Source organism: Protopterus annectens, chromosome 1.part0, assembly GCF_019279795.1.
Source record: "Protopterus annectens isolate FY-2018-M chromosome 1.part0, PAN1.0, whole genome shotgun sequence".
Classification (NCBI taxonomy): Eukaryota; Metazoa; Chordata; order Ceratodontiformes; family Protopteridae; genus Protopterus; species Protopterus annectens.
Window position 1 is genome coordinate 1,885,218,464 of NC_056725.1, and position 27,958 is coordinate 1,885,246,421.

General features: G+C 37.9%; 1 protein-coding gene across 2 annotated transcripts in view; it reads left to right on the plus strand.

Annotated features, from left to right (window-relative positions):
* NADK2 (NAD kinase 2, mitochondrial) overlaps window positions 1-27,958 on the plus strand; it is a 1,215,936-nt gene that overhangs the window by 935,523 nt on the left and 252,455 nt on the right. For both annotated transcript variants that reach the window (XM_044069966.1, XM_044069965.1), the window contains one exon: window positions 12,838-12,933. In XM_044069966.1, the coding sequence (XP_043925901.1) occupies window positions 12,838-12,933 (96 nt within the window). The remainder of the gene's footprint in view (window positions 1-12,837; window positions 12,934-27,958) is intronic.

Sequence of the window (27,958 nt, forward strand, 5' to 3'; positions counted from 1 at the left end):
TAAAATCTTATGCTAAGCTTAAGACTCCTCTAAAACCAAAAAAAGACTACTCTTAAGTCTCCAGGTCAAGGCCCTATGCCTAAGAAGCAGATGCTTAAAATGGCTGAAGATTTAATTTCTTTGATCAGGGTTCCCAACCCCCCCCCCCCCGACAAAAGGCCTAGACAAGAGGAGGATTATGCCTCCTCTGATCAAGTGTCTGTTTCCTCAGGCTCCTCTGAGGAACAGGATTATTCCTTTCCCCCTTATGAAGATTCTGATGCTGAAGACTCCATTCCCTCCGCTTCTCCCCCTGAAAATTATTCCTTTGGGGAAACCTTACATACCATGAGGGAACATTTCCACTGGGAAAGTCAGGACTACTCCGACTCAAAGAAAAGGCTCCGAGAGTTTCTTTTACTCCCCCAGCACAGACCCCTTGCTATTCCCCCAGTTTTAGACATTGTGGATGATGTTTTCTTAGAATCTAGTCTAAATCCAGATTCTCTGCCTCCTGCTCCAGCCAAACCAGATAGATACTATAGAGTGCCTGACTCACACAAATTCCTATACAAAAGCCCTGTTGCTGATCCAGGGACAATCTCCCAGGGTCCCAAGGGGGCTAAGGCTTCTATGGCTAAAAATCCTGTACCCTCTGAAAGGGACTCCAGAGCACTAGATAGGTGGGGGAAGAAGGTTTACACCTCAGCTACTCTAGCTATGAGAGCACTAAATTGTCAATTTCACATGCTTAAATACCAGCAATTCCTAAAGTCTCAAATAAAACAAAAGATGGGCACGCACCCTCAACAGTCTGAATTCAAGGAAATGCAGGATCTGTTGCATGCAGCTGAACAGGTGGGCAAACATACTTTACAATGTTGTTTTGATGCCTTGGAAGCTTCCTCTAGAGCAGCTGTTACTGGGGCTGTTATACGTAGGCATGCTTGGTTAAAGGAACAATCTCTGCCTGATTATATCAAAGCAAAGTTACTAGATGCACCCTTACAGCAGGATGTCTTATTTGGGGTTAAAGCAGAGGAGGTTTTAAAGAAAATGGAGGATAAGGCAAAATCTATGCAGACGGTCAAAGATTTCTTACAAGTACAGCCCCCATGCTTCAGCAGAAATTGGCCAACAAAAAGTTGGTCCTTTCCAGCTTCTGACAGACCACAGAGGGGTAAATACAGGCACCCAAGGGGCAGAGGACAAGCACAAATCCCTTACAAACCTCGCCAATGCAACACAGAAGGGAGGAGAAGACAGGCCACAAACTACTAGAATGCAAACACAATGACTTCTACCTCAAACTGCCAAGCAAAACTCTCTTGGCAGCTCCCCTGGGAGGAAAATTAGCACTTTTTGCAGACAACTGGCACATCGTCACAAAGGACAAATGGGTCCTAGGCATTATCTCACAAGGATATAGATTCCATTTCCACACCTTGCCAAGGATAAAAGGAATGCCAAACCTGCCACAAAATCAATGGGCAGAGGCACAAAAACAAATTACAGCTCTCATGGACATGAGAGCCATTCAACTGGTACCTACACAGGAGCAAGGCTAAGGATTTTACTCAAGGCTCTTTCTAGTCCCCAGAAAGGACAATGCTTGGAGACCAATTCTGGACCTTTCAATTTTAAACACCTTCTTGCAAGTACCCAAATTCAAGATGCTAACACTACAGCAGCTTCTTCCCATGTTGGGCAAAAAAGCTTGGCTAGTAACATTGGATCTCAAGGAGGCATACCTGCATGTCCCTATCAGACAAAATTGCAGAAGATACCTCTGTTTCATTGCAGGTTCAACCCATTACCAATTCTCTGCACTGCCCTTTGGCTTATCTACTGCGCCCAGGGTCTTCACAAAATGCCTGGCACCAGTAATTGCATACTGCAGACAGAGGAATTCAAATATACCCATACCTGGACGACTGCCTTATCCAAGCAGAAAGCAAGGACATTCTCTTACAACATCTGGCTTTTGTAAAACATCTTCTAAGTTGCCTAGGGTACACAGTAAACGAAAAGAAATCAAAACTGGTGCCCTCACAAAATATGACATTCTTGGGTGCCAGCTTGAATACAACGGTCCAGATGGCTTATCTGACACCAGACAAACAACTACAATTAACTCAATACTTCAGAGCAATGGCAACAAAGACCCAACTCCCTGCAAGAAAAATTCTGCAGGCCTTGGGCTTCATGGCATCTTGAATACTACTAATACCATTTGCAAAACTGCATATGAGGAAATTACAATGGTACCTAAAAAGCGTATGGACGCAACACAGCCAAAGCTTGGAAACAATGATACCTCTCATTCCCTAGCTTCAACAGGAGTCTCTATGGTGGTCACAGGCATGTCACCTCAACAAGGGTCAGCCTTTCACCTTAACCCCAGCCAGGCAGACTATGACAACAGATGCATCGGACTATGCCTGGGGGGCACACATGGCAGGATGGTGTATTCAAGGCATATGGACTGCAGATCAAAGGAATCTGCACATCAATCAAAAAGAAATGCTAGCTGTACAAAATGCACTGACAGCCTTCAAGGACCTCTTACATCCAGGACAGCTTATCATAAGGACAGACAACACCACAGTAATGTGGTACATAAACAAGCAAGGGGGTACACACTCCTACCCTCTATGCAGGCAAGCAATGACCTTGTGGAACATAGCACTGGCTTACCAAGTTCAATTACAAGCTCAATTTCTGCCAGGAAAAAAGAACACATTGGCAGACCTAAGCAGAAACATCATGGATCCCCAAGAGTGGAAACTGGATCCACAAGTATTTGCAATGATAACTCAAAAATGGGGGCTCCCAGACATAGACCTATTTGCCAGCCCCCAAAACTATCAACTAAGAAAATTTTGAACAAGGACATTTCACCATCAAGCTTGGAAAGTGGACGCACTCTCATTCAGTTGGAAAATACTGACAGTATATGCCTTTCCTCCATTACCCCTTCTCACAAAGGTGCTGCTGAAAGTCGGGATGGAGAGACCCCGAATGATACTCATTGCCCCAGACTGGCCACGCCAGCACTGGTACCCACTATTAAGGAATATGGCCCAGGGCCCACCATGGATTCTACCACAAATTACCCATCTGCTCACACAGCAAGACAATCTGATTCTATACTGCCAACTCAAAACCTTAAACTTGGCTGCATGGCAAATCATCTAAGGAACCAGCCAGCTCCTCTTTCACAAGCTGTTATGGATGTTATTCTGGAGGCCAGGAGGCCCAGCACCAGGAAAGCCTACTCAGACAAATGGAAAAGGTTTTGCGCCTGGAACCAAGCTAAAGGCCAAAATACCCTTCAGCCTGACATACCTCAGATTTTGCAATATTTAACTGAGAATGTTACACAAAGGGCTTTCTTTTTCATCTATTAAAATCCACACCTCAGCTATTTCAGCTCACTACAACATGGATCCTCCCTTATTTTCACATCCACTCCTAAGGCAGTTTCTCAGAGGGGCCAAAAACATTAGGCCTCCCAGGAGAGCACCAACACCTACTTGGGACCTCAACTTTGTTCTGGAAAAACTTACGTTACCTCCTTTTGAGCCAGCTTTCTCAGCAGACTTAAAGTTTATATCATGGAAGACTGCCCTGCTGCTAGCAATTACTTCAGCGAGAAGAGTTTCAGAGCTTCAGGCACTAATGGCAGTAGTGCCTTTCCTCATTTTTCATCAAGACAGAGTTTCTCTACGAACTAACCCCTCCTTTATGCCTAAGGTGGTATCCAGTGTGGCTCTAAATCAAACCATCCATTTACCCACCTTCTTTCCAAATCTACAGAACAAAGGAGAAAGATTCCTACATTCCTTGGACATTCACAGGCAGCTACATTACTACTTTGATAAAACTAAGGGTTTCAGAAAATCTGACCAGCTTTTTCCATCCTATGCTACAGCATCACAAGGAAAGGCTATCTCAAAACAGACCATTTCCAAATGGATAGGACATTGCATACGTTTTTGCTACACCCACCATGGAAAACCAGTTCCTGCTAGCATAAGGCCCAACTCTACCAGGGCAGCAGCTACATCTACAGCCTATCTCAGTGAGGTGCCAACCAAGGATATTCTGGAAGCTGCAACTTGGAGTTCAGTACACACCTTCACCAAACATTACCACTTACCACTTTACTCTAAGACTAGAGCTGGCTTCGCCACTGCAGTTTTGCAGGGCCTTCTAGCCTCCTCTAACCCTGTTTGACTCCACCACCCATCCTTAGCTTTGGGATTCTACCCAAGTGTGATGACTGCAGCAGGGTAACACGATGAACATAGTACAGTTTTGTATCTACCATAAATGTAGATATTCGAGTGTATACCCTGCTGCAGTCCAGATTACCCTCCCTCCATCCCCTCTGAACTAGCTGAACTTATCTCTACCACTCTATCCTATACTACCTCTGTGGTGTATTTGCTTGTGCGTAAGGGTTTTGTTTTAATTTTATATAGCTATATGTGTGTGTATATATATGTATATATATATATATATATATATATATATATATATGTATATGTATATATATATATATATATATATATATATATATATATATATATATATATATATATATGTATATATATATATATATATATATATATATGTATATATATATATATATATATATATATATATATATATATATATATATATAGATATAGATATAGATATAGCCTACCTTTTAGGGGCACCTGACATCTGGGGCAAGAAAAACTGAAGAAAATGGCATCGGATGCCTCTGATATACCCCTGGCGCACTGACATCAGGGAAGAAGCGACAGCAACCGACGCCGGACCAAGACTTTGGAATTCGGGCAGACTGCGGGACCGCCTGACGGCAGGATATCCCAAGTGTGATGACTGCAGCAGAGTATACACTCGAACATCTACATTTATGGTAAGTACAAAACTGTACTTTTTGTAAAACAGAATTGGAAACAATAACAAATCTTTTTGCTGGGTATGATGCTGTAACGGCAGAAGGTGCAAAGATTATAATGTTAAAGTAGCTGAGAAGCATTGGAAACATATACCACAAAGCATTATAGAAAATGAAGTTTTTATCACATGAGATCACCCATTACCAAACGTTCAAAAAATAGATGCAAGAAAATCTCATATAGGTGTCCATGAAAACAAGAGAAAAATAGCATTGATCATTGAAATTGCTATGCCCATTGATTAGTGTCTTAAATACACAGGGAGAGAGAGTCATACAATACCAGGATTTGTAGGCAGAAATGAGGGTAACATGGAAGAAAGATACCTAGACAGTTCTAATAGTAGGAACAATTGGACTCCTAAAGAATTTACAGTCGTATTTAGATATGTTACCGATACATATAATTCTGTATGAATTGCAGAAGCAGTCTGTTCTGGGCACATTGCAGGTGCTGTGAAGACCATTTTTGGCTAACATCAAAGATGACTAATTTCATGAACTTTAGTCATACTTGACTTAGGAATGGGATCATTCCCGTCATGGTATTAGGAAACACAAAATACTTGGAGAAATTAAACCGAGAATTAAGCCTATCCCAGTACAATCCAGAAAAATCCCCTTCATTTGGGGTGATACCCAGCTCCACTTCCCGATGTGTAGTCTGTTTGTACTAGATTTTTCACCTGACTTTCTGCCAGAAGCCTTACAAGTGATTGAAACTCGGGTGAAATGAGATACTGCCAGCACAGCTAGCTGGAATTTTGTAAGTAATTATATGTCATTGGTGAATATTGAAATGATTTATACAAGATGCTTGTGTTACAAATGTATGAGAAATGTATGTCATGTGTATATCAAACTGTTCTGTACAGATGTTTGTGTTGAAAAGGTATTTATAAAAGTGCTTAAAATGTGTCCACAGTGTGCCCTAATGGAAGTAGACAGAAATTTACATGCACTGTTGTAACTGTTTAAATGTGTATATTTTAACAATGAAAACTGGGATACAGGAGGTTAACCTCAGTCTAGTAAACTTTAGAAAAATATCTAAAATTACTTTATAGGAAGCAATAAATAGGCTACCTCTCAAGTTTTCAGTGCAGTTAGAGACACAAGAGTCTGTACTAAGTCTGTACTAAGAAGCTTTCTGTACTGTCCTTGGAGTGAACTAATTGCTACTTTTGAAGCATGAAGGAATAACATTTTTTATGACTTCCAGCATCTGCCAAAGATCTGAGGAAAAACCCTTGTTTGTATATTTTTTACAGGTAGATGCTAAATGTTGCCAAGTTCTAACAATGGATGTTTTGGCATGAGAACTAGAAGTCAGATGACCAGAAATTATGTCATTCTGCAAGCTAACTCAACAGTAATATTTTCTATATTAATTTGAGAAGTCTCTTAGTGAGACAGAGCATTCTGTATTCGGTCTTGGACCTAACAAGAACCATTCGCCACAACATCTGCCTTGCTCTAATGAAGTAAGTTTATAGGGAGCAGTATAACTCTTTTAGATACAGTCAGGAGTATAGTAAAGCTTAGTTTAAATGTTTTCTTTGTGTGAGCCTGTACTGCAATGGAAACTACCTTATAGTCTGGGCAATCCATCTTGCTGTTTTAAAAATAGTAACTCTCCACTAAACCTTAACTTTTTAAACAGGTAAAACTCAAGTTACCTACTTTCACATCTAACTTCTCTAGTGCACACTGCAGAGTGCATTCTTTTCAATCTTACCTTTAAGCATCCCTGTGACTAGCACTTTCTCTAATACCTGCTGGAAAGCACTAGGAAGCCTTAAAACTCATACAAACACTGAACTCTCCTTGTTAACAAGAAGAAATTAATAGTAGGCACTAAACAGCCTATAATTGCAAAGTACCTTGCTAAGGAAACAGCTCCTATACTTTACAAAGAAAAAAAAAAGCCCCAAACCAGGCATGTCCAAGGGTCAGCTTCCGGTGATTTCTCCTGTCCACCTGGTGAATCTGGGCATACTGGGGCAATGCAGCAATTGCCTCATGTACACAGACAACCCTCTCCTCCTACCACCCAACACTGCAACCTGTGAGAGATGCACTTACATAGCCAAAATGGAAGCAAGGCTCTCTCCACCCAAGATTGTGCTAAACAGTCAAGAGGAGAAGGTTAACACCCACACTACACCTCAAGCAGCACATAGCCCTTCTAAACCCGCACCACCAACACCCACATATAGCAACACTAAATCCACATATGCAGAGGCCCTTAACTGTAACCTGCCCAAGCAACAAAGACCTCTGAAGCTGAAACGCAAACAAACACCAATCACAACCAATGTGTCACATAGTTCACAACACAAGTGTGCCACCCAGCAACAGCCCCTAAGGCAAGACAATGTACCTAACACTTTAGTCATAGGTGACTCTATAGTCCGGCACATTGATGTCCCTCTCACCAGGTTGAATAAGGAGAAAATTACAGTCAGCTGCCTGTCGGGTGCCAGGATCCGCCACATAACGCATGCACTCAAGTCACTCCACAACAAGTACAAATATGACTCTGTCATTGTCCATGTTGGAGTGAATGACTTGAGACGTACCTCCCTGGACTACATGAAAAGAGACATGGAAGAGCTCGGATCATGTGGCCCAGGCAGGTATGACCCTAGCCCTGAGTAGCATCCTGCCTTCACCCAGAATTATACCACATTATAAGGATAAAATGATTGACTTCAACAATTGGCTAAGCTTATGGTGTCATTCAAAGGGGATCCAGTATCTGTCTGCCTGGGATGACATGATTGACAGACCACGATGCTTTGCCAGAGATGGTCTGCACCTGTCGCCCCTGGGATTCAGGTTACTGGCTAAGGCTCTTGACACCCCTATAGTGCCTTTTTTAGGCAAACTTCAAAGGATAAAACCACCACCGTAACAGGTACAAGCATGCAAAATCTGAAGGTAATGCTACTCAATGCTAGAAGTCTAAACCTCAAAATGCACTCTCTCGAGGCACTCCTAAAAATGGAGAACATCGATATCTGTGCAGTAACTGAGACCTGGTTCAAGGCTCCAGAGAGCACCCCTGCAATACCAGGCTACAACTCTTACCACACTTTTGGCCACCAAACCAGGACCGAAACACTAAAGGTGGAGGAGTGTCAATATTCACCAAGGATATTCACACCACCAGGCTAGTTGGCCAACACAATGTGTCTGAAATTCTCAAAGTGCAACTAACACTAGGTAAGACTGCAATCCAAATTGTAGCTTGCTACAGATCCCCCACCATACCCCAAGATTCTCACTACACCTTTCTAAACATACTGGAAAATATTACGATAGAACCAAACACCCTAATATTGGGTGATTTTAACTACCCTGCCATTAACTGGGAAATCCCAGGATGCAAAAAAACTCCCTTACTAGCCTCAGTAAGAAACTGAGATGCCTCATAAAATCCTCCAAAGCTAGTTACGAAAATAAAATTGCCAAAGATTCCAAAGACAACCACAAAGCATTCTATAACTATGTCAAGAATCTAAATGGCAATGCTGAGATCTGCTCTGAGCTAAAACAGAATGGCATTAAATATACTGATCTGAAGGATATTGCCAATATCCTGGCAGATCGATTCAGTGCCAACTTCACCCCCCTCTCACCCCCTAAATGGCCCATCTCAATACCGGAAGATTGCCAAATTCCAGTAATAACGGCCACACAGGTACAAAACGCACTCTCTAAAGCCAAGAATACAGCATCCATGGGACCAGATTACATCCCGGGCTGTGTACTACATGAACTACAATATGAACTGGCACCTCACCTAAGTGTCATGTTTAATCATAGCCTCACCTCAGGTTTCGTGCCCACTGAGTGGTGCAGAGCTACAGTTATCCCAATCCACAAGGGGGATCCACTTTGGATCCCGGAAACTACCGTCCCATCAGTCTGACAAGCCTTATCTGCAAGGCCATGGAGCGTATTATCATGGAACGTATAAGCAAAGACATTGGCAACCTTCAAACACTGGACCCCACCCAGTTTGGGTTTGTGAAGGGCCGATCTTGTCTCCTGAACCTGATTGACTTCTTTGAATCAGTCTCCAGAGCCATGGACAAGGGTAAGGTGGTCCACACAGCCTATCTAGACATTGCCAAGGCCTTTGACACCATCCCCCACTCTGGAATCATAGATAAACTTACTAAGTTGGGCATTAATCCCTATGTCACCCAATGGGTTGCTAAATGGCTTACTGATAGAACCCACACTGTAAAAGTAGCCGACTCCAAATCCAGCTCCTGACAAGTGACAAGTGGAGTACCTCAGGGTTCAGTCCTGGGGCCGCTCTTGTTTGGCATCTACTTCTCTGAAGTATAGGTCAACACTAAGGGACTCTGGCTAACAAAGTTTGCAGATGACTGCAAACTGGGAGCCATTATTGAATCCCCAAATGATGTGGATACTCTACAAAAGGGCCTTACAGAAACAGATGCTTGGTGCCAGAGCCATGGGCTCAAGCTCAATGCCAAGAAATGTATTGTTATCCCCTTTGGGAAAAACATGTATCCATGAATTACCATATAGGTGGCAGTACACTAAACACAGAAAGTGTGATAAGAGACTTAGGGACACAGGTGGACAGTGGTCTCACCTTCGATAACCACATCTCCACAACAGTCAGGAAATCCTTCTGTGTGGCACACCTCATCACGAAGGGCTTTTCATCCAGAAAAAAGGAGGTCATTGTCCCACTGTACTCATCCTTCATTAGACCCATTATAGAATACAACGCCCCATTTGGTATGTACCTCTCAAGACATCTGCAACAACTGGAAAGGCCTCAGAAATTCCTCACTAAAAGAATCACAAGCCTAAAGCAGATGCCCTATGCTGACCGCCTTAAAAAACTCCAGCTATACTCTGTCGCATATCGTCTACTCAGAGGCGATCTCTGCTTAACATACAAGGCCATGTCAAACCCAGAGCTGTTGGATATGCTACACTTAAAGAAATCCCAATCCCTCAGAGCTACACGCTCCAGGGATCTAAACCTTGTCATCACAATAAACAAAACATGCTGGAGGGATAGGTTCCTGACCCAGAGACTCCCCAGACTCTGGAATAGATTGCCCATACATGTAAAGCAGAGTGCCTCTTTGGACCTCTTCAAGAGGAACCTTGACGATTGGATGGGAGAAAGGAAATTCACCCCAGGGATCACGTCAGTTGCCCTGCTAGACAGGGGTCCAGGAAAGTAAATAATGTGGGAAGAAATAGCAAGGGAATTGTTATGGCTAGGCTTGTATAGGCCCTAGGGCTGATAGCCTAGTACCAACCTATGAACCTATAAGAGGAGGCATATCTAGTAAACCTGTGCCAGCCTTTCCTAGGTGAGTGTGTGTGTGTGTGTGTGTGTGTGTGTGTGTGTGTGTGTCAGCTACTTGGGCAGGGACACGAAGCCCTGGTTGGACAGAGAGGATGCTGGAGGTCTTCGATTGGTCACTCAGCTAAGATCTCAACTCTCTAGCTGTGCCAGTGAGGAGTCTTATTGGAGATCTGGAGAAAGAGAGAGAAATGAGCCCCAGACTGACTGTGGTCTCTGTGTGCTCTTAAGGGAAGTTGCACTTGATGCAGAGAGCTGCATCTGGAAATAGTGTGTGTGTACCTGTTATCCTCCAAGTGAACATCCCACACTGTTGCCAGTGGTAAGGATTGAGGCTCCTTGATTACTGGTCCAGTGGTGCGTCATCACAAAACTGCTCAAAAAGGCATCTCTTGTCATACTTTAGTAGCTAGAACAAATTCTTCCATCTGAGCATAGAGAGCTCTTTTGCTGCCATTGTTGTTTGCTTTGTAGATTGTCCTGCGCTATCCAAGGTTGCTCTTTGACTTGTGTTTTAGTAATTTTGGTGTCAAGTTATATGTTCATTATGGCACATACTGATGATGATGAAAACTTGAAACTAAAACCAATTTGCAGAAGGAAACATACGATCAGAACACCTAATCCCAACACACATTTAGGTCAAATTTGTTTGAATAGTGGTAGTATTACAGGAGGAGAATTTGAAAGGTAAGGTGCAAGGTTAGGGTTAGCTGGTATTAGTAAGGTTGGCAGGGGGCTACCCCCACTGCTCCACCTATTTAATACCTGCTAACCCTAACCCTAAATCTACACCTTGTCTTTCAAAAAAAATCTACAACACTACTGCCACTAATGTAGATCGCTTGGACACACACACACACTGTACACTTCAGTTGTGCTCTCATTTAATCCTATCCCACCTACACTCGCATAGACACTGTTACCCCCTAAAGCCAACACCTTCAGAATATCTAAAGTTTTGGCATTACTTTCCCAAACTCACACATACCTTACCTGCAGGAATTTGATGGTCTGTTCATTCAAAATGTTAAAATTTTGATAAACAGAACAGTCAACCACATTTTACAGTCATTCAGTCAGTCGGTCGATAAGCAGCCAATTCATTGGAGTGAATAACACCTATATATCGTATTATATATATGTTTGTGTGTGGGTAAACATATATATTATAAAGTGGGTATAGCATGTGTTTTTTTGTAAAAATATGAATATAGATATATAGATATATATATCTATATATATATATATATATATATATATATATATATATATAGATATAGAGAGAGATATATATATATATATATATATATATATATATATATAAACGTGTGTGTAAAATATATTATATATATATATGTATATATATATATATATATATATATATATATATATATTTGTGTGTGTGTGTATGTATGTATATATATATATATATATATATATAGTATCCCTTCACAAGATCAAATGGATGGAAGCTCATAATTCATAATCTCGAGACCAGAATCTAGAACTTCCATTCACTCGAAACTGTGAATGGGAGCTTTAGGTTTAAAAAAAATAAAAAGTTAACCTACCTTATTGCAGGGGGCCAGGTCCCCCTGTACCCTAGCAGTTTAAATATGAATGTTCCATGACCGCACTATAGCGGTGGAATGGAAAATCTTCCGTTTGAGCTTAAGCATATAGCGCGGAATGGGAGATTTCCCTTTCCTTCACTATAGTGTGATCTCGGAGTAGGTATACTTAAGTAGGGGGGGTGAAGCCCCCCCTGCAAAAACATTTGAAAGCTGTTAGTTTTTTTTTTGTCCCTTTCATATATTCGAATTTCTCTAAATTTGAGATGCTGGTTTCGAGTTTATGCCTTTCGAGTTTAGAGAAATTCAATCATATGAAGGGGAACCATATATATATATATATATATATATATATATATATATATATATACACACACACACACACACACACACACACACACACACACACACACACACACACACACTGTAATGTACATGTTACCAGGGTAGCATTGCAACATATTTGTCAGGCAAATAATGGAAGGTTTGTCATTGCCTATTGTATATAGTAACATAGGTAATATGGTGTGACGTTAGGGAATATGCTAAATTCTAGTTTGAGTGTCTTACAGAAATGTTTATCTTGTGTTCTCAAAGTTGCAGAGCAAAAAAACTTGTATAAAATTCCTAGTACCAAGCTTGAATCGTAACAGTTGCACTCACTGGATGCCACAAAGACAAACAGCTAACTTTAGATTAGTAAGATGACTGATTTCAAGATGCTGATTTTGGCAGTTTCTTCATACAAAGAAGAGCTAATGCCAGATTCTGCTGGAGAAATAGCACAGTATTCATGGCTAGAGCAGCCTTCATGCTCAGCATATGTATCTGTGCATTTATTATTGTGTATAGCATGATAGCTTGTAATTTATTTACTGACACCTTTATTTTAAGACAGATGAACAGTGAAGTATTTTCATCCATTCTTTATCAATTCTTAGGGCATCCTACTATGAGCTGTCGGTTGATGATGGTCCTTGGGAGAAGCTTAAGAACTCTGGACTTAATGTTTGTACAGGGACAGGATCAAAGGCCTGGTAACATGCTTTCAATTGTTTTTTAGTAAAGCTTTTGGGATATTTAAGATTAAACTCAGCTATACTTTAAATATTTTATTTAAACACTCACATACATTCCTTTCACTTTGGTGGTTGTTTGCAGTTATCCTGCCCATAAACTTACATTTGAAGTAAATGGTTTTCATTTTTTATCTGTTTGGTTAGCTTTAAAGTTTAAAAGAAATTGAAGCATTCAGTCCTATTTGGAACACTGGAGGAAGTTTCACATGTCAGGTGAAAGAGGTTAAACTGATAACAATATCAACAGTTTGGTAACATTTGAATTATCACAATTAGTTTGAGGTTAAATGATTTATTTATTTTTATTTAATCATTGATGACTGTGTAGGTGAGCTGGTCCTAGGACCCTTTTTAGCCATGAACTGGCAAGAGTTAGTTGTTACATGAATTACAATAAAAATGTAAGACCGGTAAAAAAATAAATAAATTAGAAAATACTGAAAGTTGCAGAAGAGAGGTTAGTTTGGATTAGTTTTGAAAGATTTATGTTGAGTGATAGATTAATAAAGTGTTTGAGTAAGGTTGCCTAAGGAAATACTTGGAAGAATTCTGGTGTCCATAGTAGTAGTATTCCAAACACAAGAATTAGGTTGAGGAGAGTTTATTTTGCTGGTGTTTATTATGGTTGTTTTTTATAATATAACCGTGCCTACCTTTTGTGAACTAAGGGGCATAATGAGGTGCAGAAATAGAGAATTTATTAATTGAGTGGGTAGAAGTTGGTATGTACTAACTTGCATAAGGTACTGCTGGAAAAGAAAGTGCCCCTTTCAGTTATGGGGAAAATGTTTGCAAAATGAAATAGTTAACAGTGATGAGAATGGTAATTGAAGAACTGTATGAAATAAGAACAGTCTTAAAAAAGTGCTACATAGGCCGGTCTCCAAGTTGACATAAAACACATTTTATTCTCAAGTACTTAAGATTTAGGTTTTTTTGCTGTCAGGACTTCATCAGAATCTGAAAATAAGTGACCCAATTCCCCATTTAAATATTCCAAATGAGTAGTGTAGCTAGGCAGGGCAAAAGGGGCAACTGCCCCACGCACAAAGTGTTGAGGGATATGATCAGCCATTCCATGTCTGTCTTTAATGCCATATCAGGTTTTAAAAGCCGGGATTACATTTGCTGTCAAATTTGAGCACTGTAACATTATGTGTGTGTGTGTGTGTGTGTGTGGTCTAAGCTGTAGCAAGTGCTTACTACGGTTTAAAAGTTTAAAAAAATGTTTTAACTAAAACCTGATGGTTGTAGCACTCGGTGCAGACAGGGTATAAACTGTAGCAACTGTTTGCTACATTTGCAACAAGCAATTTGATAAATTTAAAAAGGAATTTTTTTTTTTTAAGTGAAGCATAAGCGTTGTAGCGCTCCATGTAGGCAGGGTATAAACTGTAACAAAAAAAGAATCTTGAAGGAGGGTTGGGGCCAGGGGACAGAAATGGAACCTGAATGGCTGGGACAAGAAAGAGGAGAGCATTTTGTGCATCTGGCCAGCTTGTTGGTGTGCCAGTAGAAGAAATGTCTGTCTTTTTTTTTTTTTTTATTCTCCAATGGAGGGGGTTAGATCTAAATGTAATAAGATTATTACAGTGAAATACCGGTTTTTAGAGGGTGGGCAGCTGACTTCTGTTGCAAGCTATCCAATAATATATCAAAACATATGTCACATAATTTAGTAATCAGTGAATGCATATCTGTTACTAGCATATAAAGCAGCATTTCTTCTTAGTGAATGACAGAAAAATAAAGGAACCAAAAATGTGGATTCTTTAGTTGATGTAAATATATTTGGGAAGTAAGCAATACTGATGTAGCTGAATATGTATTTTTGACTGTGGCATTAGGGCTCTGGTGTATTTGGCTAAATGTACATATTGCCCTGCATTTTACATTGGGAATACTGTGCACAATTCACATAAATGCATTTATAAGCATATTTATGACTTTCAAAAATTTGACAAAACAGAGCTTTAAGTTAAAAAAAAAAAAATAAATAAAAAAAAATTATTTGCCATTTGACAACCAGATAATATGAGCTGGTCTATTGACCCTTTTCAGCCATGACCTGAAATTTGCAATGACTTAAAAATGTTTTTGTTTATGGTACTTGAAAAACGCATACACACACACAGTCCTCTAGAGGCTGAATGTGGGGGATATTGTAGAACTCAAATCCCAGCTTAAACTGGGTGCTGTTTTTCCCCAGACATTAATGACAAAATTTCTGTTTCTGGTTACCTACATCTCAAGTCATGCAAAGATATGAACATTTAGTGTAGTAAGTGGCATGTTGCTTTACATGCTAGTAATTAATTCGCATTTTTATGATTAACCATGCGACATATGTTTTGGTATTTTATTGAATAGTATTTAATACTTAAAAGAGGAATTGGATCGCTTGTGTTTCATATTCAGTATGGATTGATGACCATGCTAAATTTAAGTACTTGAATAAGTGTTTTGTGTGAATCTTGAGACCGAGTACATTGAGTATGTAGCTGTTTTTTGTTTTTTCCTGGTTTTGCCTTGCTGCCATTAAATGTATAAAACAGCACATTTTGTTCAGAATTATTTGTAATAAAGTAATATTTTATGAATTACCAAGGACATTGAAGTGAAGACATATAAAAGTGTTAAAACTGTTTTTTGAGTTGATCTGATATGCAAATAAGTACTTTATTAATGGTGAATTCAGGGTGTTTATGGAAGGAGAGAGGTAAGTTAAGGTATGTTTCAGGTAGAGATGTAGGTCTCAGTAAGAGTGATGTGTATGGCCCTTGGAACAATTATATAAAGAGTTGAAGTGTACTAGAACCTTTGGGAAGTGCCAGAATGCAAACTGGAAATTTTAGAGGAAATACCAATGTTCTTTGTGCTGTTTTCTTCTGCATACACTTTCCTAGGTCAGTGGTGTTAGTAGTTCATTGACTGTTGTCATCTCCAGATCTTTCTCACTGTGCAGTTTGTTAGACGTATATTCTACCATGTCTTCAATCCATTAGTTGCTCTGCTTCCAAAAGACAGATAAGTACATCATAGGGTTTTTTTTCTCTTTTCTTGTAGAGCTTTGTGACAGCTAATGCATAATAGTGAAGCCAGAAGTTTTGCCTAAGCTGATTACATCATTTATGGAAAGTAAATCCCAAATGGGTTCTTCCTATCTCTCTCTCTTTTGCCCAGGTCCAGAACATGATGCCGACTCTTGACCTCATTAAGTCAATTTCACCCAGAGGGCAGTCTTTCATGAGTTCCCAGCAAAATAAATGGGCACATGTTTGGTTTCTGCCACTTTGGCCTAGCCAAGACTTCCAGGAGTATTCTACCTAAAAGAAAACATAGACAAAAATATGGACAGAAGAACTTCCAAGATGGCTGGCTACACATTGAGCAGCAGCAGGTTGATTAGATTTCTCTTAGGGTCACAACTAAGAAATAAAAAAAAAAAGACAGCAAATGCCACCAGTCTGGGTAAAACTCTGTTACTGGCTAGTAGTTGTGCTGCCTGGATGCCAGCAAAGAAGAAGACATTTGAAGAAAGCAAGAGAAAATCAACCAGAAAAGGAGGAGGAGAAAAAAATCTGGTTGTGAAGAGCTTTTCAGCTGTTTAGCAAAATAAATAAATATAAATAAAATGCAGTTCTTGTCAGCTTTAGTACAAGAGATGGCTTCCGACAATTTAGAGGAAATAAGACAAATACATTCAGATGTGTTTAAAATAAGTGAGACATTGGAGGAATATCTAAAGCCAAGTAACTAAAGGATGGAAAACTAGAAGCCACTTCAAGTAGATATTCAGAAGAGCTCATAAAATAGCAGAAACTGGAGGTTGAAGTGAAGGAAAGACTGGCTTGAATAAGCCTAATTATGAACTATTTAAAAAATAGAAATCAGAGCATGCAGTGAAAACATGATTTATTTTTTGCTATACCAGAGACATTGGAGCAAATGGACATTATCATTATTTTTTTCTAAGTATGTATAATCAACTGAACCAGTGTTCCACATTAAAGTGATTTGCTGCTATTCTTCCCTTCATGGTTTTTTTTGTTGTTGTAATGCCTAGTTGTGTGATTTCTCCATAATCTTTTTATGTTTTGCAATATTTTCCCTTTTTTCCTGTTTTTTTTTCTTCCAACATGGGATGCTCCACCTCTGTGGAATGCCCTCTGACATTTGATTTCATTTAAGGAACTCTACTAAGGCTCGTAAGTTCAGTATGTGAAGGTGGATTCTGAGGACTGGAGTTTTGTTTTTTTTTCTTGTGATAGCAGTGATATCTATTTTTTATTTATTTTTTTTATATAATTTGGTAAACCAGTTAGACCCACTAGACTAGTGGCTTTTTTCCAGGGGAGACCCTGGGTGGCATTTATACTACTAGTGGAAATTTGGTAAGGTCGTTGGAGAGCTTCCCTTACATGTCATTGTTGTAAGTGGGACCCATTTTGGAGGAGCACTTCCTGTTTCCATTCCAGGTGCAGTGATGGCCCAGAGAAACAGGAAGACAGATGGAGAGAGAAGGAGATAATGGAGTGGCGAAAGAAATGGAGGAAAAAGCAAGTACTGAGAACAGAGAATGTGTGCAGAATTCTGAGGAAATGCTTCAAAGAAATCTGATGGAGATGAGCTAGCAAATGATGGCTGTATAATTGCAACCCTACAGTTGGGAGGGTTGTGGCATGGTTTACTTAAAGAAATGGTGGTGCAGAGTGAGACAGAAAATGGAGGAGATGTTTCGTGAGGGACATTATGGAGCAAATACAAAAGGAGGATGCAGAAACAATCCTGAAGAATAGTGGTGAGATAGAAAAGAAAGCATATGCAGAGAAAGTAAAAGGCAAAAGTGGAGTAGCAGAAGTGAAGGCAGAAGAAAATAAAAAATAGAAGTACACGGTAAGGATTCAAAGTAAAGAAGACAAAGAAATTGGCAGGGATGAAGTGTGGGGCAATTTAATAGTTAGTTTGAATGTAGAAGCACATGAGGTAAGAGCATTTATTCTCAAGAAAAAGAATTTTTGTGATATATCTGAGCCTTTTTCAATGGTAAGCTTTATTGGAGAATGTGAAAAAGACTGTAACCCATCTAAGCTTTGTAATGAAAGCTTTTAACAGGGAAATAAAATTCATGTACAACTTCAAACAGAGATGGAAGTAGAGCCTTTGAAAGCACATTTGAAAATGTTATGTAAAGAAATACTAGACATTGCAAAAGTTTGACAGAAGGGGTTTCTGGCTGGGATCGTCATATTGTGTTAAAAATAGAGAATAAAATTGTATATATTCCAAGCACGATAAATGTGGAGGGGAATAGGGGTGTTGTAAAATATTGGCGACAACCCAAAAATTTTTGTTTGACAAGTAGCTGTGGCAAAAGAAAATGTACTTGTGGGGAAGTGGGACATGATGCGGAAAATGTGAATTAAAATGTTACAAATGTAACAAAATTGGATATTTATGGATGGATTGCAAAAATGAAAATAAAAGGAAAAAGAGAAGAAAGTTTATTAGTAGAAATGGAAGAAAAATTAGATGAGATAAAAATAGAGGATATAGAAGAAGGTTCTGAAATAAGTAATAAAGAAATAAATTGGGAGGTAGTGAAAGGAAAAAATAATTATATTGGTAAAACTATAAAAGACAGGAAAATTTTAAAACTGATAACTACAAAAGAAAAAAAGGAATGAAAATTAATATATACAGCTAAGGACTGAGGGTTTGTATAATGGTTAAGATGTTTGACTCAGACGCAAGGCACAGTGTTTGATTCTCACCTTTGGAAAGGAAATTGGATGGGCTTAAAATGGCCTATTAAAGCTAGCCTAGTAGCTAACTATAAATGTATGAAACCATGAATCAAAGGGAAAGGGAAAATTAAAATTTTAGAGTGCTGTCTGTAAATCTGAATAGTGTTAAGAATATAGTAAGAAGAATAGGGATTTTGGAGTGGTGTAATACATGTGATGTAATTATATTAGAAGACACAAGATTTTTAACAAATGAAGAAAGATTACAAAGAGAGAAAATATGGGGAGGAAAGATGATTTGGAATTTGGGAAATGAGAGATGTTCTGGAATAGCTGTATTCTGTAGAAATGCAGTAAAGATATAACTTTAGCAAAACTGGGAAGATTAACCATTGTAGATTTAAAATGGAAAAAAAAACAAGTATATAGAACTATAACAGTATATAAGAACTATAACAGTATATACATATACTAACTGTAAAAAAAGGGAAAGCTTTTTCATCAGATTTTAGACTATGTAGTGATATAAATATTAGAATAATTATGATTTAAGAGGCAGACAGAAAGAAAGGAAATGATATAGGAAAATATTGCAAGTTATAAGATGTGGTAAGTTAAAACTTTGAGAAATAAATCATGGACTTAAAATTTAGGATCTTTACTTGAAAGTATTTGTAGTGGGAGTAGGGAGCAGGTGGAGGAGACCCTGGAGAGATGGAGATGTGCTCTAGAGAGAAGAGGAATGAAGGTCAGCAGGACTAAGACAGAATATATGTGTGTGAATGAGAGGGAGGATAGAGGAATGGTGAGGATGCAAGGAGTAGAGGTGGCGAAGGTGAATGAGTTTAAATACTTGGGATCAATAGCTCAGAGTAATGGTGAGTGTGGAAGAGAGGTGAAGAAGAGAGTACAGGCAGGGTGGAGTGGGTGGAGAAGAGTGTCAAGAGTGATTTGTGACAGATGACTACCAGTAAGAGTGAAAGGAAAGGTCTACAAGAGGGTAGTGAGACCAACTATGTTATATGGACAGGAGCATTGACAAAAAGGCAGGAGTTAGAGCTGGATGTGGCAGAGTTAAAGATGTTACGATTTGCACTGGGTGTGACAAGGGTGGACAGGATTAGGAATAAGTATATTAGAGGGTCAGCCCAGGTTAGAAGGTTTGGAGACAAAGCCAGAGAGGCAAGATTACGTTGGTTTGGATATGTGCTGAGGAGGGATACTGAGTATATTGGGGAAAAAGATGCTAAGGATGAAGTTACCAGGTAACAGGAAAAGAGGAAGGCCTAAGATAAGGTTTCTGGATGTGGTGAGAGAGGACATGCAGGTGGTTGGTGTGACAGAGCAAGATGCAGAGGACAAGAAGAAATGGAAACAGATGATCTGCTGTGGCGACCCCTAATGGGAACAGCCGAAAGATAATGATGATACTTGAAAGTATTTACATAGGTATTTTTTAGTCAAAGTAGACAACAAATGGAGTACTGATGGGAAAGAGGTAATTGGGAACATATTTTTCTGGGAGTGTAATAAATTGGCAGACTTTAAGGATTCCCTGCAGACTACTTTGTCAGAGATACTGTGTGAGCAAATTTGTGTAACTAAGGAAATTACTTTTTTGAGCTATTACAAAACCGGAATTGCCTAGACATAGTAAGGCCTTGCTGAGTCTAATTATGGTGGCTGTCAAAAAGCAATTACTAGAAAATAGAAATGAAAGTCCAAACCAACTGTACTAGGGTATGAAATGTATAAAAAATGTAAGTGATTGACAAAAACATTTTTTTTTAAAAGATTTTTGTATGAATGGTTAATGAAGGTTTTATGTATAAGGAATTTAGTGGAATTCGTAAATGCATAAGAGAGATGGAAGGTAGTTAAACTAGAGACATATAATAATGAATAATGATTATAAGAGCTTTATGAAAATAGTACAAAAGATTTGAAACTAAAATGGAAAATACGGAAGATGGTATGCATAGTATAAAGGGGAAGGGTTGTCGAGAATTATTTATGATTGAGAAATTGTAGATGATATTATGAATAGAACAGCGGAAATCATGATAGGAGACCTTAAGGCATTTGGCACAGTTGAACATGACATCTTATGGGTAATAATGAAAGATTATAATATAAGTAAGAAAGTTGTGAAATGATGTATGTCAGCGTATAGTAATAGTAAAGTAAAATTACTTGTTAATGGCTGGTTAAGTCAAGACGTATGTATGAAGAGTGGTGTAAGACAGGGGTCTCCAATGAGTTGTTTACTCTTTGCATTAATTATAAATGTGATAGTATGTGAAATAAATTGCAAATTGAGGGAGGCTGGATATTTAACATCTGAAGGGTTAAGAATTCCAGTTCTGTTAACATGTGCCGATGACATAATTGCAAAATCAGAATTTTTATAAAAGTAGTAGTAATTTGTACAAACGAGTGTCTAGAGGTGAATAGGGATGGCTTTAAATAAAGAGAGAAGAAGTTTAAGTGATGTAGTAAAGTTAGGGGGTATACATTTTACTTTTAGTGAAACTTCTGTGTTAGGTGTAAAATTTGGCAATAAAAATGTAAGTGGAATTCTGTGGGGGAAAAAAACAATAGAAGAAATAAAACAAACCTTCTGGAGAACCTATACATTGTCATTCAGACAAAAGGCTTGTTTGATATATTCAATTCTTATGGGAAAGTAGCACACTTAGCAAGTGTTAATGTTGCCAACAGTATTTGAAAACAAAGCATCGCGGGTCATTTGTTTTCACTTATATGGGGTTTTAGATTAAACCCAGTAAAAAGAAGAGTTCTTTATGTAAAATAAAGGATGAGGTTTAGGGTTAATTAACCCAGTGGTATATGCTGTTTCATTAAACTTGTAAAAATATATGAATGAAGAAATAAAATGTTACCAAGAAAAATTATTTTTGTGGAAAATAAAAGTTGATGATATAGAAGAAGATAGAAAAATATAAGAATGTAATTATAAAACATTGCTATGTAAAACCATGGGAAAATCTGATAAATTAATGCTGTAAAAAGAAGCAAATGATGTAATCAGAAAGTAGAATGCCCAGAATTTTGGTGAAATTGGTAACAGATAAATAAATAGATAAATTGCCAGGGAAAAGAAATGTCCTATAAAAAGAAAAGTGATAGAATGTTTTCTGAAATGTAAAAGAATAAAAAGATTATGGGGGAAACTATTTAAAGAAGATTTTTTTAATATGTAAAAGTGGATAAAATAAACATGGATATGGTTAAGTATGAATATTATAAGAATAGAAGTAAAGAATAAGTTAGAATAGATAAAAGGTTATTTTATTTTATTTTGGTTATATGGAATGAAAGAATAAATCATTTAATGATAAATGGATTTTAGTAACAGTATTAAGTAAAATCAAATGGTTATTGAAAACGTATTGGGATCTAATAGGGATGAAAATTTAGGGTCTGTATTACAAGACCAAAGACGCATTCTGTCGAATGCGTCTTGGTCGAACATAAAAAGCTGAAAACGCAAAATATCGCTTGGACGATTCAGTACTTTGCTGTTTTCAGCACTGTAGTGCGGTATCAGAGTTGGTATATTTAAGTAGGGGGGTGTGGGGGGGTGAAGCCTCCCACTTAATGTAATGTTTGAAATTGTTTATTTATTTTATTTTTTTGTTGTTGTTGTTGGAACAGCGATTTTTTTTCCCCTTGGAAAAAAATCGCTGTTCTGACACTTCGACATTGTAAGCTTTCGCTTACATAGGTTCGATTAATCACTGTTCGCTTTTTTAAGCGTTTGGTGATCTAATATATACCCGAAAATTTTGTATGACTGTAAAGGAAATTATGAATGTGTAAAGGAAATTCTGAATGTGTAAACAGACTTGTATATCTATGTATTTGTAAATATTTGTAAATCTGTAGAAGTTAAACCAACAGTTGCTTAAGTTGGATATAAAATATACCACACCTATCAAAAACTGTAGTGATCCTTTGTTTATACACAACAAAAACTCTTATTTAATGTTGAGTTCAAAATCATTATAATGATGACCATTATTTGAATTCAGAAGGAAGTTCGGATGACAGCAGTATTGATGAGGCTATATGACTTCCTCCAGACCATAGTGAAATGTGTTTGGAAAATCACAAATAGTATGAATTCTGCCAGGAACTAATGAATTTCTTTAGCTGCTAAGTGACTGAATGAAATCTGTCTGTGTAGATTTTTTTTTAAACGGGTGACAGTATTTCTTTTATTTTGTGTTCTTACTGTTACCACTGTTGGTTCACAGCATTGTACACTGTTTTTGTTAATGTTTTGAGTGGCAGCAGTATGTGTATGGCTGAAGTGTTTTTATTTGGTGTGTAGTGGAGAAAGTTAGTTGAAAAGTATCGATCTGTTGAAAAATTAGCTATAAGAATGAAATTTGGAATGAGCAATGTAATGATAATTATGGAAGCTGTGCCTCACATATGGTTACACATACACAAAAAGTTACTCTTCGGCAAAGGAGTGAAATTTGATGCATTATTTAAATTCTTCTGTATGTCATGTGAACTGTTTTATTTCTGAGCAGAAAGTAGTACAAAAATTTAGGACGGGTATGTAGTGCTGTCAACAAGGGAACAAAGGCTTATTCCTGAAACTTTCTTTTTGGAGGGCGGCAGAGAGAAAGGGTGGTAATGATAGTGCTGGGATTAGATCACAGAGAGAGACTATGATGTGTACATGGGAAGCAAGTATGAAGTCTACAGCAGTATTGTGTTAAAGTTTTGTGTGTGCATGAAAACCCAGTCAGGGACATTTGGCAATATTCTGGACAGTTGAGATGTATGACCGGCACAACTGTCATCATATCTTGGCTTAGACACAAAAATGCATAAATGAGTATTTTCACAGAAACAAAACACACAGTCAATGCCATTAAAAAAAACTGCAGCTATTATGATGCTATTTCACCACTGCACAAATATAACAGTAACTCCTTGAAAAGTACACAGTGTCATGTAAAATAGTAAAACACCTAGTGCAGTACTGATTGGATTATAAAACTGAATCTGAATGCACTTGCTTTGTTTTTATCCTGTTACAGATGAAGTCCAGGAAGAAAATAAGAGCAAGTCATCTTGCTGGCGGGTGGAGTTTCACATAAAAATACAAGTTTCATCATGCTAATGAAAGCTCTGCCATGACACTAAAGAAAACGTGCATAACAGTTGCCACTATTGTAAGTAATACTGCTATCGCAAGTTATGCCAAGAAAAAACAGAACTCTTAAAAAACTGTGACAAATCACTTTAACAAAGTCCTATCAGTCAAAAGGGCTGCTTCTAACAAAACTGTGGCCAAAGGAAAAGTATTAAAAATCTGGGACACCAGAGTTTTTATGGCAAATGATTATTCATTGTACACCAGACAGAACTGAAGCAAGTTTATCCCGACAGTTGGGATGTTGAAAGTCAGGCGTGAGATTCAAGTTGCTATATCTGTCTGCCTTCAGAGTATTTTTTCGCATGAGGATGAAAGACATTTTTGGATGCAAAAACAAGCTAAACAGGAGATAGTTTAGCTAAGAGTGAGCTAGCATGCTCTGCTTCTCAATATTTCAGTATTCTCGGATGGTGCAGTGGTTATTGTCTCCTCACAACAAAGAGGTTCTCCAGTTCGATTCTCTGCTGAGCTGGCTTCTGTGCAGAGTTTGCATGCCCTCCCTGTGTTCACGTGTGTTTCCTCTGGGCGCTCCAGTTTCTTCCCACATCCCAAAGACATGCATCTGGAGCATTTCTCCCCAGGCCTCCGCTGAAAATGGGCTCTGTCCCATTCAGACTTTCCTGGTAAACAAATGTTAAATAAATAAATATTCTAACAATAACAAATCCCATAAAGAGTGAGAGAGAGAGAGATACTTTGGAAGTGGAATCTTTCCAGTTATTCTAAGGAAAAATGCTTGAGCGACAAGCCACCGAGCTGGCTAGACGAATCTGGAGTACCCTGGACTTGAACCAGAGACCAGTGTTGGGGGTTCAAGATGATAAGGAAGAAGACCAGCAACAATGTAAAATTGGTGAATAAATGGGAGTACTGGAAATCATCAGTCTTGATAAGATGTATTTTACACAAGCTATCTTTGATTCTGCATGAAGTGCCTGAAAGACTATGAGCAATATTCAATACAATGTACACTGTATGTGTACAAGAACACACATCAGTTTTTTTATTGCTTTCTAGCCACACAGAAATATTACATTAAGTGTACATATTGTCTGCACTTTGTGGTAACCTTTATGAATCCCTGTCAATATTTAAAGCTGCAAGAATAGCAGTAGGAAAACTAAAATTAGGAGGAAGCAGGTGTGAGTTTTGTCTGTTTTCTGTTCACTCAGAACAGTGTACATTTAATGTTGGCATTACTGAATCCCTGGCTATAAGTTCATTAACTGTGTTAAACTGGTGTTATAATTCTGAAACATAAACCTTGTTTTGTCATTAATGTTTAGCAGGCCACTGAAGAGACTGGAGAATTAAATGAAAGTTAAACATTGTTAATTATTGTGTGTATAAAAATTTATTACGCATTTAGATGTATTTTAAATGTGAGGAGTGGGGAGTTTTATTGGTGACAGCTGCCTATGCTAGTGATAAGTTTAAAAGCTACATTTTTATTTGCTGTGTATTCAGGCTGTACACTGTAAGAAAACAAGAAAAGCTGGAGATAAACAATGTATATTTAATGTAATGTGATCTTGGACTGTTGAGAGTGATGTAAAAGTATATTGACTAAATTATATATAGAATTAAAAGTTAATTTCTTTTTTTGTTTTATAGAGGTGAATGTTTAGATTAATAGCCTTAGTTTAATCTGTAGATAGGGGAGGCTTTGAACAAATAGGTTTAAAAAACAAGAAAAATATGAAAGGCATGAAAGTTGTAACTCTTTCATGCATCTGCAGTTATTAGCTGTTTAATTCCAGATAAAAGCACATGCTAATATAATATAAAGAGCAGACAGATGCAGGCAGTTAATTATGAGAGATTTGATGATTGTGTGCTGTATAAAATCTACAAATTTGTTTAGTTGCATTTTCAAAGCTCCTAGCTGTTTTTCTCCATTTGTACATGTCCTTGGTAAAAGACAATGACCCTGCAGATGCAATCAGTCATTGAAATAGCTGACTGTGTGTTTTGAGTGAAATCTACAAAAGCTGTTTCTTTTATTTGCAAAGGTACTGTTTTTTTTTTTCATTAGCAAATGCTTTTAGTAGAAGACAAGCAGTTTGCTCATAAAAACAATTAATTATAAAGATCTAAATAGTGTGTTTTGAGTAGAAATGTACAAGGTGTAATGTAATTAACTTTCAAAGGGAAATGTACAAGCAGTGAAAAGAAATGAAGTTTGAAACTTTGGGAAGTGAATAGTTATACAAGGAATTGCCTACCCCAGCAACCTTAGTACTTTGGAGTATTAAAAATAACAGTGCACTTTTTCCTAAAGGCTAAAAGTTGATTTTTACTTAACAAGCTGTTTTTCACTTCCAGGAGGGGAATATATAGAAAATAAGACATCATGCACTTTACAATGGTCAACCCTAACTTTAGTGTAGATAATGCATGTGGGTGCAGTCATCTGTTTGGTCCAGCTTACCCCTGTTTGGAGGGGTGACTTTTCTTCTTGAAAAGTATTTATAGTTTCTTGTGTTTGCTGTAAGTAAAAAAAAGTGGTTTGGGAGTTTGAAAGCATATATAGCTTTTTTGAGTGTTTTTATTAAACTGAAAATTCTGGGGAAAATGCGACATGGGTTCAAATAGAGATCAGAAGCAGCAGCTATATACAGTATCAGCCCACTGAACATTAGTGAGTGCATGTAAGCTGCAAGTTGGAAGCATATATTCAGATTAACTGTTGTGTATAATCTGTGGGAGAAGTTGCTTTTATTGAGAGTAATTCTGACAAAGTTAAAATGAAATATAAATGGTTTTACAGATGTGGACAAAAAGCAGATAGTGCAGAAGTATGTTAAGGTGTGTAGGTGCAAATAGTAATGTTACAGATAATGTGTTTAGATAGAAATTAACATAGTTTTTTTGCCAAAGAAAACATTTCAGAATGGAGAATTAGGAGAGTATCGTGGACAAAGGAAAAGGGGAGTAGTAATACTGTGGCTGTAAGAGAGGGTCCAGTAATGATGGAAGAGGGGAAAAAAACATAATGGTAGATTTGTGATTTTTATTGGTTTACTAGCAGGTGATGGGGATTACAATGACGTGTTTTTCATTACACCTAAAACTATTGTTATGCAGCTTAGGAGAGTTTGGGGAGAAGTCTTTCTGTAGGGAATATTTATGGGTGAGGGATGGAATATTATTTGCAATAGTGAGGCTGTATCAACTGGACCTAGGAGAGAAACTGTAACAAAAGAGGATAGATTTCTAAAGGGAAATATGATGTTTGGTATGAAAAATATTAACCCATTCAAAGAAACTCAGACAGAATTAAATTATTAATCCCCAAGATACAATAAGTAGGCTAGACTGTATAGAAATTATATTTTACTGGAGCATGTGTACTTAAAGTTTTGAGACTCATCCAGCAAATGTATCAAATCATACATCAATAAAAACTAAGATAAAGATTGAGTGAAGATGTGAAATTGAAATACTGGTGCTTTCTTGTTTATCTGTTTAAAAACAGAGGAATTGGTAGTGGGTATGAGTCAAGAGTTTAGGGAAGACTGATATTACCTCAGAAGGATTAGCTAGTCAGTGGTATAAAATAAAAAAAAATGAGTTAAAAACATTGTGCAAATAAAAGATATGCAAAGGAAGTGCTAGGAATCTGAGGTGTTATCAAGAGTTAGTGTTGCAGAAGAAGGAAAGCCTTACAGAAAAAGATGATGAGCAGCAACAGTAGCAGAGCTAAATGGAAAATAAGGTAATATTTGGACAATGTGCATGAGTTTAGAAAGGTTACTGTTGTCAACATTTTTGATAGCTTGAGTGCAGAAACTTTTAATGCAATGGCTTGTGCAACTGAGTATAGGAAGAGTTGCAGACAAACTTGGGGAACCTCTGACAAGAAAAATTAAACAGAGGTCCTGAAGAGGTATTAGATGTTTTGTACATTTTACAAATGTCTGTATGTAACAGAGGAATGGGGAAATTAAGAAATGACACAAAGTGAGATATTTGTGGAAGACTTAATTATGCCAGGGTTAGAAGAAGATCAGGCTCAATAAATAATTTCTGCGAC